The sequence below is a fragment of the Coregonus clupeaformis genome, chromosome 30, assembly GCF_020615455.1.
Source record: "Coregonus clupeaformis isolate EN_2021a chromosome 30, ASM2061545v1, whole genome shotgun sequence".
Classification (NCBI taxonomy): domain Eukaryota; kingdom Metazoa; phylum Chordata; class Actinopteri; order Salmoniformes; family Salmonidae; genus Coregonus; species Coregonus clupeaformis.
Window position 1 is genome coordinate 50,719,717 of NC_059221.1, and position 21,467 is coordinate 50,741,183.

Consider the following 21,467-nt stretch of genomic DNA (forward strand, 5'->3'; position numbering starts at 1 on the left):
TAACACACACACACTATAACCTGAGAGAGAGATCGAAACAGTCACACACACACACCTGAGACTAAACACACACCTGCTTTGCTGCAGTCGACGGTGAAGTTGTTCTTCTGGCCGATAAAGCCCTTTGATAGGCCGAGACCCTTGGCTGTCACACAGCTGGCGTCCGTTTGGCTGGGAGCTCCCTGGTGGGAAGAGCTAACCTGGCGAGTCACAGGGTCGACCATGACGCTGGACGTCTCGTGGTTACTATGGCTACTGACCAGCTTGGAGCCTGGTGGAGAGAGACAGAGGTTAGAGTGTAGAGTCTGAGGCTTGATGGTTTTTTTCACTGACATCCCCACTCGGGCTCCCGAGTGGCGCAGCGGTCTAAGGCACTGCATCTCAGCGGTCTAAGGCACTGCATCTCAGCGGTCTAAGGCACTGCATCTCAGCGGTCTAAGGCACTGCATCTCAGCGGTCTAAGGCACTGCATCTCAGTGGTCTAAGACACTGCATCTCAGCGGTCTAAGGCACTGCATCTCAGCGGTCTAAGGCACTGCGTCTCAGCGGTCTAAGGCACTGCGTCTCAGCGGTCTAAGGCCCTGCATCTCAGCGGTCTAAGGCACTGCATCTCAGCGGTCTAAGGCACTGCATCTCAGCGGTCTAAGGCACTGCATCTCAGCGGTCTAAGGCACTGCATCTCAGTGGTCTAAGGCCCTGCATCTCAGCGGTCTAAGGCACTGCATCTCAGCGGTCTAAGGCCCTGCATCTCAGCGGTCTAAGGCCCTGCATCTCAGCGGTCTAAGGCACTGCATCTCAGCGGTCTAAGGCACTGCATCTCAGCGGTCTAAGGCCCTGCATCTCAGCGGTCTAAGGCCCTGCATCTCAGCGGTCTAAGGCCCTGCATCTCAGCGGTCTAAGGCACTGCATCTCAGCGGTCTAAGGCACTGCATCTCAGCGGTCTAAGGTACTGCATCTCAGCGGTCTAAGGCACTGCATCTCAGCGGTCTAAGGCACTGCATCTCAGCGGTCTAAGGCCCTGCATCTCAGCGGTCTAAGGCCCTGCATCTCAGCGGTCTAAGGCACTGCATCTCAGCGGTCTAAGGCCCTGCATCTCAGCGGTCTAAGGCACTGCATCTCAGTGCTTGAGGCGTCACTACAGACCCCCTGGTTCGATTCCAGGCTGTATCACAACCGGCCGTGATTGGGAGTCCCATAGGGCGGCGCACAATTGGCCCAGCGTCGTCCGGGTTTGGCCGGTGTAGGCCGTCATTTTAAATAAGAATTTGTTCTTAACTGACTTGCCTAGTTAAATAAAGGTAAAATAAAAAAATTAATAAAATTGTTGATAAACGTGTACAGCATGTCGTATGTGTCCTGTCCCTCACCGGTGATCTTGGCCTTGAAGGGGGATCCTACGATGTGGTAAGGTCCTCCGTATCTGATGGAGATTAAGTAGTTTCCTGGAGCCATGGGGGTGTAGGTCACCTTGTAACCCTCCGGACACTCAACACAGTCCATCTTCACCTTGGATGGGCCGTCGATGGTCACCGCCAGGGCCCCGGGCCCCGCCGTACTGGTGTTCACCACAAACTCACAGGCTGTACCTGCAGAGGGTGATGAGAACACTGATCTCTCTCACAGACACACCCCAACACATTACACCCAGGTGTCAAATACTTCAGAAATCCATGCAAATAATTTGAGCGTTTGCTTTAGTCTGCCTGGAGTGCCAGATGGTCAGGGTTTGTCATTTTGCGCCTTATTGAGCCAGCTAAAGTACAGATAAAGTATTTGAAACCCAGGTCTGCAACACGCTCCTCCTCCTCGTCAATCGTACCAGTGGTTCCTCCCTCTAATCCAGCTCCGTATGCGGTCACCATGCCTGGGTCTCCAGCCTGTCCTGTCTCCCCCACCCGGATCTTGAAGGGGCTGCCGGGGATGTGGCTGCCGTTGAACTTCACATCGATCAGGTACAGACCGTTCTCTCTGGGAATGAATCGCACAGCATACTTATCTAGAGGAGAGAGAGAGAGAGAGAGATGGAGAGATTTTGCCGTCAAATGACTGATGTTCGGTTTTTTTGTGTATCCATACATCCGTAGTATTGTGTAGTAGTATTGTGTAATGTAGTAGTTGTGTAGTGTAGTAGTAGTGTAATGTAGTAGTATTGTGTAGTGGTAGTATTGTGCAGTGGTATTGTGTAGTGGAGTATTGTTGCATAGTAGTAGTGTAGTATTGTATAGTATTGTGTCATAGTAGTGTATTATCATGTAGTCGTGTAGAAGTAGTGTTTATGGTGTAGTACTGTGTAGTAGTAGTAGTGTAGAATTGTGTAGTAGTAGTGTAGAATTGTTTAATGTAGTAATGTGTAGTATTATTGTGTTGTAGTATTGTTTAGTGTTGCATAGTAGTAGTGCCGTAACAGTGCAGTATTGTGTAGTATTGTGTCGTAGTGTGTAGTATTGTGTAGTATTGTGTCGTAGTGTGTCGTAGTAGTGTAGTATTGTGTCGTAGTAGTGTCATATTGTGTAGTATCGTGTCGTAGTGTGTAGTATTGTGTCGTAGTGTGTCGTATTGTGTCGTAGTAGTGTAGTATTGTGTCGTAGTGTGTCGTAGTAGTGTAGTATTGTGTCGTAGTAGTGTCATATTGTGTAATATCGTGTCGTAGTGTGTAGTATTGTGTCGTAGTGTGTCGTATTGTGTCGTAGTAGTGTAGTATTGTGTCGTAGTAGTGTCGTATTGTGTAGTAGTAGTGCCATAAGTGTTGTTGTGTAGTATTGTGTTGTATTGTGTCGTAGTGTGTCGTAGTATTGTGTAGTATTGTGTCGTAGTGTGTAGTATTGTGTCGTAGTGTGTAGTATTGTGTAGTATTGTGTCATAGTGTGTAGTATTAAGTCGTAGTGTGTAGTATTGAGTCAGTGTGTAGTATTGAGTCGTAGTGTGTAGTATTGAGTCGTAGTGTGTAGTATTGAGTCGTAGTGTGTAGTATTGAGTCGTAGTACTGTGTAGTATTGTGTCGTAGTGTGTAGTATTGAGTCGTAGTGTGTAGTATTGAGTCGTAGTACTGTGTAGTATTGAGTCGTAGTACTGTGTAGTATTGAGTCGTAGTACTGTGTAGTATTGTGTCGTAGTGTGTAGTATTGAGTCGTAGTATTGTGTAGTATTGAGTCGTAGTATTGTGTAGTAGTGTGTAGTATTGTGTCGTAGTGTGTAGTATTGTGTAGTATTGAGTCGTAGTGTAATATTGTGTCGTATTGTGTAGTATTGAGTCGTAGTATTGTGTAGTATTGAGTCGTATTGAGTCGTAGTATTGAGTCGTAGTATTGTGTAGTAGTGGTTACCTTGGTCTAGCTCAGTAACGCAGCAGCCCTCCAGGGCTCCAGATGGGCTGTGGACTTTAGCATCGATCTGTCCCTTCGCTCCATTCAGGCTCACAGCAAAGGATGCTGGGTGATTGACCTTCAACCCGGACTCCTGCTCAGATATATAACTCACACACTCAACATCACAACACTCAACACCGCAGCTACACATGTCAATCTCTCAACACAACACTGTCACATGTCAATCTGTCAACACAACACTGTCACATGTCAATCTGTCAACACTATCACAACTATAAACTGCAACACTAACACATACTCAACATAATAACAATGTAATACTATACAAATACACAATATAACTCAAACTTACCTGCAGGCGGCTAACGGGTAAAGAAGAGGGTCAGAGAGGTGAAGAACACGACAGAACAAAAGAGAGAGAGAGAGAGAGAGAGAGAGAGAGAGAGAGAGAGAGAGAGAGAGAGAGAGAGAGAGAGAGAGAGAGAGAGAGAGAGAGAGAGAAACTGGCTCATCCTCTTTAACCCTTTAGTGCCTGGTGGATGATGAGGAGGGAGGGAGGGAGGAGGAGGAGGAGAGAGGGAGGGAGGGAGGTGAGAGGGAGGAGGAGAGAGGGAGGGAGGGAGGGAGGGAGGGAGGGAGGGAGGGAGGGAGGGAGGGAGGGGGACTGTTGGGAGCCTTTAGAACGAGGCACGAGAAACACACAGTCCTTTTGTTTCCCACAAACCCTTGCACTTCCCAACAACACAGCAGCACGACCTGACACCTGACCTCTAACCCTCTGAGTGACTGACTAATGACTGCGAAACAGAAACCTGTTGTGATGTTCAGCTATTGCTGTACCTTTACAGAAAACATCCTGTATATGCTCCTTACAGTAAATGCTAGCTACACGCTAGTTACAGTAAATGCTAGCTACACACTACCCCCCCCCCCAACAAACAGGCTGCTGCTGCATTGTGGGTAGTGTAGTCCTGGGTGTGTGTGTGTGTCTCCGAGCCTCACCTGAAGACTGGCAACAGTGAGTCGTCTGGCGTCATCAGAGGGCGACGCCACAGGAACCACGAAGGGACTGTCAGGGATGTGCTCGTCGTTGAAACGGATAGACACCTCATAGTCTCCTGCAACACATGTGTAACAGGGATCAATGTGCTGACTAACAGTGGAGCTTCCTTCTACATGTCCTTACCGGTACTCGATCTCAGATCCTCTGCCTCACAAACACAGGTGACCGCCTGCTTGACAACGTCTTAGCAAATTACACTATAGAAAAAGTACCAACACCATAGCGTGAGTGGAGACATTTCAAGCTGGGAAGTGCGCTTATGAAGTGAACTTCATTACACACACAAGATAGAAACCCAAACGAAGCGTTAGAAACACACACACACACCGTATGAAACACACATACTAACCTCTTCTTAATAACAATGCTAATGTTGTTGATAATGCTAATTGTGAGGATGATTATCACCGGGGCTCTTGCTAGTGGTTAGATAGCTGTTACCATCCTCAACCCACACACACACCTGACTCCTGGACCATGTAGGATACTCCACTGGATCCGTCCTTCCGGTCCTCGAAGGTGATCTCTGCTTTACTGGGCCCCTCCACCGCGATGCTGAGACCCCCTGCACCCGCCTCCCGCGTCCAGATACTGAACTCAGCTACACACACACACACACACACACACACACGATCAGTACGCACACAATGTCAATGTGTGATCCTCAGTATAGTAACACCAACACACACTTCCGTACCTGGTACTCCAGCCTCTGCCCTCTCCAGCCCGGGCCCCCCAGCGCGGACCTTGTGGGCTCCTCCTTCTCCAAGGGGCCCCACTGTGAACTGGAAGGGGCTGCCGGGCACGTGCACGCCCGCGTACTTCACACACACCGTGTGCACGCCGGTCTCCGTGGGAACAAAGCGGATGCAGTAGGTGTTGTTCTCTCCCTCCATGATGTCAGCCTTGTGAACCTGGCCAGACGGACTGGTCACCTGGGCCATCATGTCTGCTATGCTGATCTCTGTTAACACACACACACACACACACACACACACACACAGGGTTAACAGCCTTGTGAACCTGGCCAGACAGACTGGTCACCTGGGCCATCATGTTTCCTGATCTGATCAGCATCTACTGGATGGGAGGAGAGGGTACCTGGGACCACAGAGCCCTGCAGCTGCAAACACACCTGGTATCTTGAGGCTGAGGTCACACTGGCTGCCCACGTTAGCGACGGACGCTGCCCTCTTCTTTCTGGTGATGCTCTCCTTCATCCTCCCTTCTCCGGTCACCTTCACCGTGAACGCACTCCCTACACACACACACACACACACACACACACAGACACACACACAGACACACACACAGACACACACACACACTTTTTTCAAACAATATTTCTTATATATATATATATATATTTTTTAATCGAGGACGTCAGGAAACAAGTGAAGTACCTGGTACGTGTTGGTCGGCGAACTTGATGTTGATGATGTAGTTTCCTGGTTCAGTAGGGCAGTAGCTGACCTTACAGGTCCCTTCCTCCTGGTCCTCAGTGTTAATGTCCACCTTACTGGGGCCCTCGATGGACAGACTCAGACCCCCATAGCCTGCAGCAAATCACAGCACACTTCGTTTAAATCACAACATACTTTAAAAAGGACAAGTTTGCTTTTCTACATCCAAATCTTTCTTTTTGATGTAAAAGGAATTTTAAAGGTTTCAGACACTTTATTTGCGATTTCACTTGTTTCTGAGAAACGAAAGACCTGCGCCACTGAGAGCTTTTCTGTTTCCAAAAGGACATACTGGAGTGTTTTTGGCACCTTTGTTCATGGTTTCTTTCAGTGCTCCCTTACTGCACAACAAGGATAAGGAAGTGAATCGCTGGTTGGGGTAAGAAAGTGTCTGGACCCCTCTATAATATGCCATTTACATCAAAAATAGAGATTTGGTGGTAAAAAAGCAGGTCCTCTAAAGTTAAATTATAAAAACAAAAAGGCAATAAAAGAGATGAATAAAATAACAAAATCACCTGATCCTACACCCCCCCACTGACCTGCTTCACCTGATCCTACACACCTCCACTGACCTGCTTCACCTGATCCTACACACCTCCACTGACCTGCTTCACCTGATCCTACAACCCCCACTGACCTGCTTCACCTGATCCTACACCCCCCACTGACCTGCTTCACCTGATCCTACACACCCCCCACTGACCTGCTTCACCTGATCCTACACACCCCTCACTGACCTGCTTCACCTGATCCTACACTCCCCCACTGACCTGCTTCACCTGATCCTACACCCCCCCACTGACCTGCTTCACCTGATCCTACACACCTCCACTGACCTGCTTCACCTGATCCTACACACCTCCACTGACCTGCTTCACCTGATCCTACACACCCTTACTGACCTGCTTCACCTGATCCTACACACACCCCCACTGACCTGCTTCACCTGATCCTACACACCCCCCACTGACCTGCTTCACCTGATCCTACACACCCCCACTGACCTGCTTCACCTGATCCTACACACCCCCACTGACCTGCTTCACCTGATCCTACACACACCCCCACTGACCTGCTTCACCTGATCCTACACACCCCCACTGACCTGCTTCACCTGATCCTACACACACCCCCACTGACCTGCTTCACCTGATCCTACACACCCCCACTGACCTGCTTCACCTGATCCTACACACCCCCACTGACCTGCTTCGCGTGTGTCGATGATGAACTCAGCGGGTTCAAAGGTTTTGGCCTCGCTGAGGCCCTTGCCAGTCACACGCACCCGGCTGGCGTCGCCGATCTCCGATTGGCTGATCATCACGGCGATGGGGCTGCTGGGAATATGGCGTCCGTTCTTCTTGATGTTCACCAGGTGCTCCCCGATCTCCTTGGGAACAAACGAGATGCCTGACGCACAATGAAATGTTAGAGGAGGTTCTGAGGACCACAATCTGTCTGTCAACTTCAATGATTTGTAACGTTGGTATTGTTCTTCTCTTATGGCTGAGGCAACTCCATGCATTTTACATTTGTCAAATGAAAAAGGATAGTTGATAGTCTGTTTCCACTAAACACTGACCGACGTGTCCGTTGCGGAGCATCTTGAGGTGGCAGGGTTCCTCTCGGCCGGAGGGCGTGGTCAGAGAGGCTGTAAGCTGACTCAGGTCCAGCTCGCCGATGTCCAATGGGATGTCAGCAGCAGAGCCCACCTTCAGATGGGACATCCTCATAGAGTCATCACCTAGGTGTCAGGGGGAATATTATTATTATGGGATGTCAGCAGCAGAGCCCACCTTCAGAGTAATCACCTAGGAGACAGAGAGAGGGCAGGGAGGTCCATTGTTTTTCACTACCTGTGATGCGGGCTGAGAAGGGGCTGCCTGGGATGTGTTTGTCATTGTATTTGACCAGGATGCTGTAGTCTCCAGGTAAAACAGGCAGGTAGGATACGGAACAGGTTCCATCCTGGTTATCCACACAGCTGATGTCGGCTTTAGACGGACCCTCGATGGCCAGAGACAGACCACCTACACACACACGATAAAAGTTATCAAATACACTGAGTGTACAAAACATTAGGAACACCTTCCTAATATTGAGTTGCACCCCCTTTTGCCCTCAGAACAGCCTCAATTCATCGGGGCATAGACTCTACAAAGGTGCCGAAAGCGTTCCACAGGGATGCTGGCCCATGTTGACTCCAATGCTTCCCACAGTTGTGTCAAGTTGGCTGGATGTCCTTTGGGTGGTGGACCATTCTTGATGCACACGGGAAACTGTTGAGCGTGAAAACCCAGCAGCGTTGCAGTTCTTGACACACTCAAACCGGTGCGCCTGGTACCTACTACCATACCACGTTCAAAGGCACTTAAATAATTTGTCTTGTCCATTCACCCTCAATGGCACACGTACACAATCCATGTCTCAATTGTTTCAAGGTTCCTTCTTTAACCTGTTCCTAATGTTTTGTTCACTCAGTGTAAGAATTACACACCTCATTAGATTTTTCATATTATACTGAACAAAAATAACATGCAACAATTTCAAAGATTTGAGTTAACAGTTCATATGAGGAAATCAGTCAATTGAAATAAATAAATTAGGCCCTAATCTATGGATTTCACATGACTGGGAATATAGATATGCATCTGTTGGTCACAGATACCTTTAAAAAAAAAAATGGGGCGTGTCCACCATTTGCCTCATTCAGTGCGACATCTCCTTAGCATAGAGTTGATCAGGCTGTTGATTGTGGCCTGTGGAATGTTGTCCCACTCCTCTTCAATGGCTGTGTGAAGTTGCTGGATATTGGCAGGAACTGGAACAGGCTGTCGTACACATCAATCCAGAGCATCCCAAACATGCTCAATGGGTGACATGTCTGGTGAGTATGCAGGCCATGGAAGAACTGGGACATTTCAGCTTCCAGGAATTGTGTACAGATCCTTGAGACATTATCATGCTGAAACATGAGGTGATGGCAGTGGATGAATGGCACGACAATGGGCCTCAGGATCTCGTCACGGTATCTCTGTGCATTCAAATTGCCATGGATAAAATGCAATTGTGTTTATTGTCCGTAGCTTATGGCTGCCCATACCATAACCCCACTGCCACCATGGGGCACTCTGTTCACAACGTTGACATCAGCAAACTGCTCTCTCACATGACGCCACACACGTGGTCTGCGGTTGTGCACAAAATTTGTGCACAAAATTTGAGAGAAATAAGCTTTTTGTGCATATGGACAATTTCTGGGATCTTTTATTTCAGCTCATGAAAGATGGGACCAACACTTTACATGTTACGTTTATATTGTTGTTCAGTGTAGATCACTATGATTGATTTAAAATGTATTATGGATATTGTGATTGATTTATAATTGAACTACTAATTGTCCTACCCTCTCCTGCGTCCTTGGTGTTGACGGTGAAGACGGCAGGTTTGTTGACGGTCCCGTGGATCAGGCCCGGTCCGTACGCACTGACGTTCCCACTGTTCACATAGTCCACATAGAACTGGAGGGGACTACCTGTTAGAGAGAAGAGAAAGGAGAGAGGGGAGGGGAGAGGAGAGGGGAGAGAGGGGAGAGAGAGGAGAGAGGAGAGAGGAGAGAGGAGAGAGAGAGAGAGAGAGAGGGGAGGGGAGGGGAGAGAGGAGAGAGAGAGAAAGAGGGGAGGGGAGAGGAGAGGGGAGAGGAGAGAGGGAGGAGAGAGAGGGAGAGGGAGAGATGAGAGAAGTCACCAATACTGTTAGCCATCACAGGAGAGGTTCTTGGCCAGCTAACGGTCCTAAATATTCTGAAATAGTTTAAACTTTTCCAGAAATATATACTTGAAAGTGGTATTGAGAGAGTAGTATAATTGACTCAAACATATTTAGGTTTAGCTTTCTAAATGAAGATGCATATGTGACTGTTTTATCATAGTTAGCTTGTTGACAGTTAGCGGTTGTTGGTACCAGGGATGTGTATCCCGTCGTATTTGATGTCCATCTCGTGCAGGCCGGCCTCAGTTGGAGCGTATTTAACCGTTACCGTCCCGTCCTTATTGTCTGTGATGTCTGGCTTGGCTGTTTTACCTGACGGCATGCGTACATCGCCTAGGGGAGGAAACAGTAGTTAGACAGGCTAGGTACCTTAGGCTTTCAGTATGTCAGGTGATTTGGGATCATGCTCTTTGCCTGCGTTTTGTAAGCCCTTTAGGGGAATTTCCTCAAAATGGTTAAGAATGGTGATTTCCTCTAATGGTTAAGGATGGTGATTTCCTCTAATGGTTAAGGATGGTGATTTCCTCTAATGGTTAAGGATGGTGATTTCCTCTAATGGTTAAGGATGGTGATTTCCTCTAATGGTTAAGGATGGTGATTTCCTCTAATGGTTAAGGATGGTGATTTCCTCTAATGGTTAAGGATGGTGATTTCCTCTAATGGTTAAGGATGGTGATTTCCTCTAATGGTTAAGGATGGTGATTTCCTCTAATGGTTAAGGATGGTGATTTCCTCTAATGGTTAAGGATGGTGATTTCCTCTAATGGTTAAGGATGGTGATTTCCTCTAATGGTTAAGGATGGTGATTTCCTCTAATGGTTAAGGATGGTGATTTCCTCTAATGGTTAAGGATGGTGATTTCCTCTAATGGTTAAGGATGGTGATTTCCTCTAATGGTTAAGGATGGTGATTTCCTCTAATGGTTAAGGATGGTGATTTCCTCTAATGGTTAAGGATGGTGATTTCCTCTAATGGTTAAGGATGGTGATTTCCTCTAATGGTTAAGGATGGTGATTTCCTCTAATGGTTAAGGATGGTGATTTCCTCTAATGGTTAAGGATGGTGATTTCCTCTAATGGTTAAGGATGGTGATTTCCTCTAATGGTTAAGGATGGTGATTTCCTCTAATGGTTAAGGATGGTGATTTCCTCTAATGGTTAAGGATGGTGATTTCCTCTAATGGTTAAGGATGGTGATGTCCTCTAATGGTTAAGGATGGTGATGTCCTCTAATGGTTAAGGATGGTGATGTCCTCTAATGGTTAAGGATGGTGATTTCCTCTAATGGTTAAGGATGGTGATTTCCTCTAATGGTTAAGGATGGTGATTTCCTCTAATGGTTAAGGATGGTGATTTCCTCTAATGGTTAAGGATGGTGATTTCCTCTAATGGTTAAGGATGGTGATTTCCTCTAATGGTTAAGGATGGTGATGTCCTCTAATGGTTAAGGATGGTGATGTCCTCTAATGGTTAAGGATGGTGATTTCCTCTAATGGTTAAGGATGGTGATTTCCTCTAATGGTTAAGGATGGTGATTTCCTCTAATGGTTAAGGATGGTGATTTCCTCTAATGGTTAAGGGATGGTGATTTCCTCTAATGGTTAAGGTTGGTGATTTCCTCTAATGGTTAAGGATGGTGATTTCCTCTAATGGTTAAGGATGGTGATTTCCTCTAATGGTTAAGGATGGTGATTTCCTCTAATGGTTAAGGATGGTGATGTCCTCTAATGGTTAAGGATGGTGATTTCCTCTAATGGTTAAGGATGGTGATTTCCTCTAATGGTTAAGGATGGTGATTTCCTCTAATGGTTAAGGATGGTGATTTCCTCTAATGGTTAAGGATGGTGATTTCCTCTAATGGTTAAGGTTGGTGATTTCCTGACTGGGAAACTAAGACTATCTTGGCGGCCCAACAGCAGGACGGTGTGTGTACCTGTGATCTCTCCTTTTTGGATGGTGAAGGGGATAACCAGGTCAAACGGCCGGAGTCCCGCCACGTCCAAACCGTTCATTCCCATTGGCCGGTCTGTTGCCTAGGAGACAGAGGTCAAAGAATCTGAGGTGAGGAGGGGGAGGGACTGAGGTTTGGGGGTAGGAAGGGTGAGGAGGGGGGAGGACTGAGGTATGGGGGTAGGAAGGGTGTTGGGTGAGGAGGACTGAGGTATGGGGGGGTAGGAAGGGTGAGGAGGGGGGAGGACTGAGGTATGGGGGTAGGAAGGGTGAGGAGGGGGAGGACTGAGGTATGGGGGTAGGAAGGGTGAGGAGGGGGGAGGACTGAGGTATGGGGGTAGGAAGGGTGAGGAGGGGGGAGGACTGAGGTATGGGGGGTAGGAAGGGTGAGGAGGGGGAGGACTGAGGTATGGGGTAGGAAGGGTGTTGGGTGAGGAGGACTGAGGTATGGGGGTAGGAAGGGTGAGGAGGGGGGAGGACTGAGGTATGGGGTAGGAAGGGTGAGGAGGGGGAGGACTGAGGTATGGGGGCAGGAAGGGTGAGGAGGGGGGAGGACTGAGGTATGGGGGTAGGAAGGGTGAGGAGGGAGGACTGAGGTATGGGGGTGGAAGGGTGAGGGGGAGGACTGAGGTATGGGGGGTAGGAAGGGTGAGGAGGGGGGAGGAGGACTGAGGTAGGAAGGGTGTTGGGTGAGGAGGACTGAGGTATGGGGTAGGAAGGGTGAGGAGGGGGGAGGACTGAGGTATGGGGTAGGAAGGGTGAGGAGGGGGGAGGACTGAGGTATGGGGTAGGAAGGGTGTTGGGTGAGGAGGACTGAGGTAGGGGGGTAGGAAGGGTTAGGAGGGGGAGGGACTGAGGTATGGGGTAGGAAGGGTGAGGAGGGGGGAGGACTGAGGTATGGGGGTAGGAAGGGTGAGGACTGAGGTATGGGGGTAGGAAGGGTGAGGACTGAGGTATGGGGTAGGAAGGGTGTTGGGTGAGGAGGACTGAGGTATGGGGGTAGGAAGTGTGAGGACTTAGGTATGGGGTAGGAAGGGTGTTGGGTGAGGAGGACTGAGGTATGGGGGTAGGAAGGGTAAGGAGGGGGGAGGACTGAGGTATGGTGTTGGTGAGGGATTGAGGTATGGTGTTGGGTGAGAAGGGGTGAGGGATTGAGATACATTGAAGGGTGAGGACTGAGGTATGGGGGTAGGAAGGGTGTTGGGTGAGGAGGACTGAGGTATGGGGTAGGAAGGGTGTTGGGTGAGGAGGACTGAGGTATGGGGGGTAGGAAGGGTGAGGACTGAGGTATGGGGGTAGGTAGGGTGAGGAGGGTGGAGGACTGAGGTATGGGGGTAGGAAGGGGTAAGGAGGGGGGAGGACTGAGGTAGGAAGGGTGAGGAGGGGGGAGGACTGAGGTATGGGGGGTAGGAAGGGTGTTGGGTGAGGAGGACTGAGGTATGGGGGTAGGAAGGGGTGAGGAGGGGTAGGAAGGGTGTTGGGTGAGGAGGACTGAGGTATGGGGGGTAGGAAGGGTGAGGAGGGGGGAGGACTGAGGTATGAGGGTAGGGAAGGGTGTTGGGTGAGGAGGACTGAGGTATGGGGGTAGGAAGGGTAAGGAGGGGGGAGGACTGAGGTATGGGGGGTAGGAAGGGTGTTGGGGTGAGGAGGACTGAGGTATGGGGGGTAGGAAGGGTGAGGAGGGGGAGGACTGAGGTATGGGGTAGGAAGGGTGTTGGGTGAGGAGGACTGAGGTATGGGGGTAGGAAGGGTGAGGAGGGGGGAGGACTGAGGTATGGGGGGTAGGAAGGGGTGAGGAGGGGGGGAGGACTGAGGTATGGGGGTAGGAAGGGTGAGGAGGGGGGAGGACTGAGGTATGGGGTAGGAAGGGGTGAGGAGGGGGAGGACTGAGGTATGGGGGTAGGAAGGGTGAGGAGGGGGGGACTGAGGTAGGAAGGGTGAGGAGGGGGAGGACTGAGGTATGGGGGTAGGAAGGGTGGGAGGGGGAGGACTGAGGTAGGGGGTAGGAAGGGTGAGGAGGGGGAGGACTGAGGTATGGGGGGTAGGAAGGGTGAGGACTGAGGTATGGGGGTAGGAAGGGTGAGGAGGGGGGAGGACTGAGGTATGGGGGTAGGAAGGGTAAGGAGGGGGGAGGACTGAGGTATGGGGGTAGGAAGGGTGAGGAGGGGGGGGACTGAGGTATGGGGGTAGGAAGGGTGTTGGGTGAGGAGGACTGAGGTATGGGGGTAGGAAGGGTGAGGAGGGGGGAGGACTGAGGTATGGGGGTAGGAAGGGTGAGGAGGGGGAGGACTGAGGTATGGGTAGGAAGGGTGTTGGGTGAGGGAGGACTGAGGTAGGGGGTAGGAAGGGTGTTGGGTGAGGAGGACTGAGGTATGGGGGTAGGAAGGGTTAAGGAGGGGGAGGACTGAGGTATGGGGGTAGGAAGGGTGAGGAGGGGGGAGGACTGAGGTATGGGGGTAGGAAGGGTGAGGAGGGGGGGAGGACTGAGGTATGGGGTAGGAAGGGTGAGGAGGGGGGAGGACTGAGGTATGGGGGGTAGGAAGGGTGTTGGGTGAGGAGGACTGAGGTAGGGGGTAGGAAGGGTGAGGAGGGGGAGGACTGAGGTATGGGGGTAGGAAGGGTGAGGAGGGGGGAGGACTGAGGTATGGGGGTAGGAAGGGTGAGGACTGAGGTATGGGGTAGGAAGGGTGTTGGGTGAGGAGGACTGAGGTATGGGGGGTAGGAAGTGTGAGGACTTAGGTATGGGGTAGGAAGGGTGTTGGGTGAGGAGGACTGAGGTATGGGGGTAGGAAGGGTGTTAGTTGAGGAGGACTGAGGTATGGGGGTAGGAAGGGTGAGGACTGAGGTATGGGGTAGGGAAGGGGTGAGGAGGGGGGAGGAATGAGGTATGGTGTTGGTGAGGGATTGAGGTATGGTGTTGGGTGAGAAGGGGTGAGGGATTGAGATACATTGAAGGGTGAGGACTGAGGTATGGGGGTAGGAAGGGTGTTGGGTGAGGAGGACTGAGGTATGGGGTAGGAAGGGTGTTGGGTGAGGAGGACTGAGGTATGGGGTAGGAAGGGTGAGGACTGAGGTATGGGGGTAGGGAAGGGTGAGGAGGGGGGAGGACTGACGTATGGGGGTAGGAAGGGTGAGGACTGAGGTAGGGGGTAGGAAGGGTGAGGAGGGGGGAGGACTGAGGTATGGGGTAGGAAGGGTGAGGAGGGGGGAGGACTGAGGTATGGGGGTAGGAAAGGGTGAGGAGGGGGGAGGACTGAGGTATGGGGGGTAGGAAGGGTGAGGAGGGGGGAGGACTGAGGTATGGGGGTAGGAAGGGTGAGGACTGAGGTATGGGGGTAGGGAAGGGTGAGGACTGAGGTATGGGGGTAGGAAGGGTGTTGGGTGAGGAGGACTGAGGTATGGGGTAGGAAGGGTAAGGAGGGGGAGGACTGAGGTAGGAAGGGGGAGGAGGGGAGGACTGAGGTATGGGGTAGGAAGGGTAAGGAGGGGGGAGGACTGAGGTAGGAAGGGTGGAGGAGGGGGAGGACTGAGGTATGGGGGTAGGAAGGGTGAGGACTGAGGTATGGGGGTAGGAAGGGTGTTGGGTGAGGAGGACTGAGGTATGGGGGGTAGGAAGGGTGAGGAGGGGGGAGGGACTGAGGTATGGGGGTAGGAAGGGTGTTGGGTGAGGAGGACTGAAGTATGGGGGTAGGAAGGGTGAGGACTTAGGTATGGGGTAGGAAGGGTGTTGGGTGAGGAGGACTGAGGTATGGGGTAGGACTTAGTCCTCCTCACCCTAACACCCTTCCTACCCCCATGCCTCAGTCCTACCCCATACCTCGTCCTCACCCCATACCTAAGTCCTCACACTTCTGCCCCATACCTCAGTCCTCCTCCTACCCTTCCTACCCCATACCTGATTTCTACCCCCATACCTCAGTCCTCCTCACCCAACACCCTTCCTACCCCATACCTGGAGGTATGGGGGTGGAAGGGTGAGGACTTAGGTATGGGGTAGGAAGGGTGTTGGGTGAGGAGGACTGAGGTATGGGGGTAGGAAGGGTGAGGACTGAGGTATGGGGGTAGGAAGGGTGAGGAGGGGGAGGACTGAGGTATGGGGGTAGGAAGGGTGTTGGGTGAGGAGGGGGGAGGGGGGAGGTATGGGGGTAGGAAGGGTGTTGGGTGAGGAGGACTGAGGTATGGGGGTAGGAAGGTGTTAGTTGAGGAGGACTGAGGTATGGGGGTAGGAAGGTGTTAGTTGAGGAGGACTGAGGTATGGGGGTAGGAAGGTGTTAGTTGAGGAGGACTGAGGTATGGGGGTAGGAAGGGTAAGGAGGGGGGAGGACTGAGGTATGGGGGTAGGAAGGGTAAAGGGGAGGGGGGAGGACTGAGGTATGGGGGTAGGAAGGGTGAGGAGGGGGGAGGACTGAGGTATGGGGGTAGGAAGGTGTTAGTTGAGGAGGACTGAGGTATGGGGGTAGGAAGGGTAAGGAGGGGGGAGGACTGAGGTATGGGGGGTAGGAAGGGTGAGGAGGGGGGAGGACTGAGGTATGGGGGTAGGAAGGTGTTAGTTGAGGAGGACTGAGGTATGGGGTAGGAAGGGTAAGGAGGGGGGAGGACTGAGGTATGGGGGTAGGAAGGTGTTAGTTGAGGAGGACTGAGGTATGGGGGTAGGAAGGGTAAGGAGGGGGGAGGACTGAGGTATGGTGTTGGTGAGGAGGGGTGAGGGATTGAGGTACGGTGTTGGTGAGGAGGGGTGAGGGATTGAGGTACGGTTTTGGGTGAGGAGGGGTGAGGGCTTGAGGTACGGTTTTGGGTGAGGAGGGGTGAGGGCTTGAGGTACGGTTTTGGGTGAAGAGGGGTGAGGGCTTGAGGTACGGTTTTGGGTGAAGAGGGGTGAGGGATTGAGGTACGGTTTTGGGTGAGGAGGGGTGAGGGATTGAGGTACGGCGTTGGGTGAAGAGGGGTGAGGGATTGAGGTACGGTTTTGGGTGAGGAGGGGTGAGGGATTGAGGTACAGTGTTGGGTGAAGAGGGGTGAGGGTTTGAGGTACGGTTTTGGGTGAGGAGGGGTGAGGGATTGAGGTACAGTGTTGGGTGAAGAGGGGTGAGGGTTTGAGGTACGGTTTTGGGTGAGGAGGGGTGAGGGATTGAGGTACGGCGTTGGATGAGGAGGGGGTGAGGAGTAGTTCAGGATGGGTGAGATATGGGGGGAGACTGTAGAAGGCGATGGAGACCACAGCAGAATAGAGCGTAGCGGCTAGAGACCAAACACCAAAACATGAGGTATGACATGATTATGATGATGATGATGATGATGATGATGATTATGTTGATGAAGATGAAACCACCGACACTGTGAGAGAAAGACACCATGACAGAAGCAGCCAGACAGATGACGTAAAGACACACGGCGGCCATTTTGTCAAATGTGGAGCCACATTGATGATTCACAAAATGGCTGCTTTTCCCCCTGTGAGGAGAGGAGAGACCAGTACCCAGGGTTGTTGACTGAAGTACTGTGGTAGTTGTTGCTGTTGGAGGAGCTGATCTGAGGGGGCTCCTTCCAATGCCTGGGGGGGTGGTGGAATAAAAAATATGTTATTTTGTTGAACTGTTCCACAATGTTCAGATAGACTCTCTAGATTGATGGAACTCTGTCTCCGGACTGTCCAATGAGGATCTGCTGTAGAAGGAGGGAAGGGCCAAGAGGTCTCATTAACCAATCAAGACTCACACACCTGCAAAAACACACTCCCAACCACGTGTGTGCACACACTGTGTGTGTGTGTGTGTGTGTGTGTGTGTGTGTGTGTGTGTGTGTGTGTGTGTGTGTGTATATATACACTGCTCAAAAAAATTAAGGGAACACTAAAATAACACATCCTAGATCTGAATGAATGAAATAATCTTATTAAATACTTTTTTCTTTACATAGTTGAATGTGCTGACAACAAAATCACACAAAAATTATCAATGGAAATCAAATTTATCAACCCATGGAGGTCTGGATTTGGAGTCACCCTCAAAATTAAAGTGGAAAACCAAATTACAGGCTGATCCAACTTTGATGTAATGTCCTTAAAACAAGTCAAAATGAGGCTCAGTAGTGTGTGTGGCCTCCACGTGCCTGTATGACCTCCCTACAATGCCTGGGCATGCTCCTGATGAGGTGGCGGATGGTCTCCTGAGGGATCTCCTCCCAGACCTGGACTAAAGCATCCGCCAACTCCTGGACAGTCTGTGGTGCAACGTGGCGTTGGTGGATGGAGTGAGAAATGATGTCATAGATGTGCTCAAATGGATTCAGGTCTGGGGAACGGGCGGGCCAGTCCATAGCATCAATGCCTTCCTCTTGCAGGAACTGCTGACACACTCCAGCCACATGAGGTCTAGCATTGTCTTGCATTAGGAGGAACCCAGGGCCAACCGCACCAGCATATGGTCTCACAAGGGGTCTGAGGATCTCATCTCGGTACCTAATGGCAGTCAGGCTACCTCTGGCGAGCACATGGAGGGCTGTGCGGCCCCCCAAAGAAATGCCACCCCACACCATGACTGACCCACCGCCAAACCGGTCATGCTGGAGGATGTTGCAGGCAGCAGAACGTTCTCCACGGTGTCTCCAGACTCTGTCACGTCTGTCACATGTGCTCAGTGTGAACCTGCTTTCATCTGTGAAGAGCACAGGGCGCCAGTGGTGAATTTGCCAATCTTGGTGTTCTCTGGCAAATGCCAAACGTCCTGCACGGTGTTGGGCTGTAAGCACAACCCCCACCTGTGAACGTCGGGCCCTCATACCACCCTCATGCAGTCTGTTTCTGACCGTTTGAGCAGACACATGCACATTTGTGGCCTGCTGGAGGTCATTTTGCAGGGCTCTGGCAATGCTCCTCCTGCTCTTCCTTGCACAAAGGCGGAGGTAGCGGTCCTGCTGCTGGGTTGTTGCCCTCCTACGGCCTCCTCCACATCTCCTGATGTACTGGCCTGTCTCCTGGTAGCGCCTCCATGCTCTGGACACTACGCTGACAGACACAGCAAACCTTCTTGCCACAGCTCGCATTGATGTGCCATCCTGGATGAGCTGCACTACCTGAGCCACTTGTGTGGGTTGTAGACTCCGTCTCATGCTACCACTAGAGTGAAAGCACCGCCAGCATTAAAAAGTGACCAAAACATCAGCCAGGAAGCATAGGAACTGAGAAGTGGTCTGTGGTCACCACCTGCAAAACCAGTTCTTTATTGGGGGTGTCTTGCTAATTGCCTATAATTTCCACCTGTTGTCTATTCCATTTGCACAACAGCATGTGACATTTATTGTCAATCAGTGTTGCTTCCTAAGTGGACAGTTTGATTTCACAGAAGTGTGATTGACTTGGAGTTACATTGTGTTGTTTAAGTGTTCCCTTTATTTTTTTGAGCAGTGTATACACACACACACACACACACACACACACACAGTTGAAGTCGGAGGTTTACATACACCTTAGCCAAATACATTTAAACTCAGTTTTTCACAATTCCTGACATTCAATCCTAGTAAAAATTCCCTGTCTTAGGTCAGTTAGGATCACCACTTTATTTTAAGAATGTGAAATGTCAGAATAATAGTAGAGAGAATGATTTATTTCAGCTTTTATTTATTTCATCACATTCCCAGTGGGTCAGAAGTTTACATACACTCAATTAGTATTTGGTAGCATTGCCTTAAACATTTTTTACTTGGGTCAAACATGTCGGGTAGCCTTCCACATGCTTCCCACAATAAGTTGGGTGAATTTTGGCCCATTCCTCCTGACAGAGCTGGTGTAACTGAGTCAGGTGTGTAGGCCTCCTTGCTCGCACACACTTTTTCAGTTCTGCCCACAAATTTTCTATAGGATTCAGGTCAGGGCTTTGTGATGGCCACTCCAATACCTTGACTTTGTTGTCCTTAAGCCATTTTGCCACAACTTTGGAAGCATGCTTGGGGTCATTGTCCATTTGGAAGACCCATTTGCGACCAAGCTTTAACTTCCTGATGTCTTGAGATGTTGCTTCAATATATCCACATAATTTTCCTTTCTCATGATGCCATCTATTTTGTGAAGTGCACCAGTCCCTCCTGCAGCAAAGCACCCCCACAGCATGATGCTGCCACCCCCGTGCTTCACGGTTGGGATGGTGTTCTTCGGCTTGCAAGTACCCCCTTTTTCCTCCAAACATAACGATGGTCATTATGGCCAAACAGTTCTATTGGTTGTTTCATCAGACCAGAGGACATTTTTCCAAAAAGTATGATCTTTTTCCCCATGTGCAGTTGCAAACCGTAGTCTGGCTTTTTTATGGCGGTTTTGGAGCAGTGGCTTCTTCCTTGCTGAGCGGCCTTTCAGGTTATGTCGATATAGGACTTGTTTTACTGTGGATATAGATACTTTTGTACTGGTTTCCTCCAGCATCTTCACAAGGTCCTTTGCTGTTGTTCTGGGATTGATTTGCACTTTTTGCACCAAAGTACGTTCATCTCTAGGAGACAGAACGCGTCTCCTTCCTGAGCGGTATGACGGCTGCGTGGTCCCATGGTGTTTATACTTGCGTACTATTGTTTGTACAGATGACGTGGTACCTTCAGGCGTTTGGAAATTGCTCCCAAGGATGAACCAGACTTGTGGAGGTCTACAATTTTTTTTCTGAGGTCTTGGCTGTTTTCTTTTGATTTTCCCATGATGTCAAGCAAAGAGGCACTGAGTTTGAAGGTAGCCAGGCCTTTAAATACATCCACAGGTACACCTCCAATTGAGGAAGGAAAATGATGTGGATATATTGAAGCAACATCTCAAGACATCAGTCAGGAAGTAAAATAATTTAAAGGCGATGCTACCAAATACTAATTGAGTGTATGTAAACTTCTGACCCACTGGAAATGTGATGAAAGAAATAAAAGCTGAAATAAATCATTCTCTCAACTATTATTCTGACATTTCACATTCTTAAAATAAAGTGGTGATCCTAACTGACCTAAAACAGGGAATTTTTACTAGGATTAAATGTCAGGAATTGTGAAAAACTGAGTTTAAATGTATTTGACTAAGGTGTATGTAAACTTCCGACTTCAACTGTATATATATATCTGTGTGTGTGTGTGTGTGTGTGTGTGTGTGTGTGTGTGTCTGTCTACGTACCGTGACCTGGAAGGGGCTGTTGGGGATGAGTTCCCCTCCAAAGCTCTGTCTGTGTGTGTGTGTGTGTGTGTGTGTGTGTGTGTGTGTCTGTCTCGCTCTACGCACCGTGACCTGGAAGGGGCTGTTGGGGATGAGTTCCCCTCCAAAGCTCTGTCTGTGTGTGTGTGTGTGTGTGTGTCTGTCTCGCTCTACGCACCGTGACCTGGAAGGGGCTGTTGGGGATGAGTTCCCCTCCAAAGCTCTGTCTGTGTGTGTGTGTGTGTGTCTGTGTGTGTGTGTCTGTGTGTGTGTGTGTGTGTGTGTGTCTGTCTCGCTCTACGCACCGTGACCTGGAAGGGGCTGTTGGGGATGAGTTCCCCTCCAAAGCTCTGTCTGTGTGTGTGTGTGTGTGTGTGTGTGTGTGTGTGTGTCTACGTACCGTGACCTGGAAGGGGCTGTTGGGGATGAGTTCCCCTCCAAAGCGAACACAGATGCAGTAATCTCCAGGCTGGGGGGCGGAGTAGAAGATATCAAAGGTTCCATCCTCATTCTCCACCACATCTACATCTAACTCCACCCCTTCTGGGGTACACACACTGCACGTCACCTAGAGGGGGAGACAGAGAGACAGAGAGGGGAGACAGAGAGGGGGAGACAGAGAGGGGGAGACAGAGAGGGGGAGACAGAGAGGGGGAGACAGAGAGGGGAGACAGAGCGGGGGAGACAGAGCGGGGAGACAGAGAGGGGGAGACAGAGAGGGGAGACAGAGAGGGG

General features: G+C 50.3%; 1 protein-coding gene and 1 long non-coding RNA gene across 2 annotated transcripts in view; one reads left to right on the forward strand and one right to left on the reverse strand.

The window, feature by feature from the left end:
* LOC121546640 (filamin-A-like) overlaps positions 1–21,467 on the reverse strand; it is a 140,718-nt gene that overhangs the window by 1,332 nt on the left and 117,919 nt on the right. The window contains exons 32-48 of the mRNA XM_045209653.1: positions 21,133–21,300; positions 17,052–17,126; positions 11,559–11,658; positions 9,819–9,959; positions 9,262–9,390; positions 7,712–7,885; positions 7,438–7,599; positions 7,062–7,265; positions 5,793–5,945; positions 5,525–5,647; positions 5,087–5,353; positions 4,853–4,990; positions 4,329–4,444; positions 3,324–3,456; positions 1,820–1,996; positions 1,368–1,586; positions 74–271 (exon numbers count right to left, since the gene is read on the reverse strand). Of these exons, the coding sequence (XP_045065588.1) occupies positions 74–271; positions 1,368–1,586; positions 1,820–1,996; positions 3,324–3,456; positions 4,329–4,444; positions 4,853–4,990; positions 5,087–5,353; positions 5,525–5,647; positions 5,793–5,945; positions 7,062–7,265; positions 7,438–7,599; positions 7,712–7,885; positions 9,262–9,390; positions 9,819–9,959; positions 11,559–11,658; positions 17,052–17,126; positions 21,133–21,300 (2,677 nt within the window). The remainder of the gene's footprint in view (positions 1–73; positions 272–1,367; positions 1,587–1,819; positions 1,997–3,323; positions 3,457–4,328; positions 4,445–4,852; positions 4,991–5,086; positions 5,354–5,524; positions 5,648–5,792; positions 5,946–7,061; positions 7,266–7,437; positions 7,600–7,711; positions 7,886–9,261; positions 9,391–9,818; positions 9,960–11,558; positions 11,659–17,051; positions 17,127–21,132; positions 21,301–21,467) is intronic.
* On the forward strand, positions 14,107–14,632 carry LOC123482318. Its single transcript, XR_006657671.1, has 3 exons — positions 14,107–14,141; positions 14,247–14,284; positions 14,392–14,632. It is a non-coding gene; the product is annotated as an uncharacterized LOC123482318 (long non-coding RNA).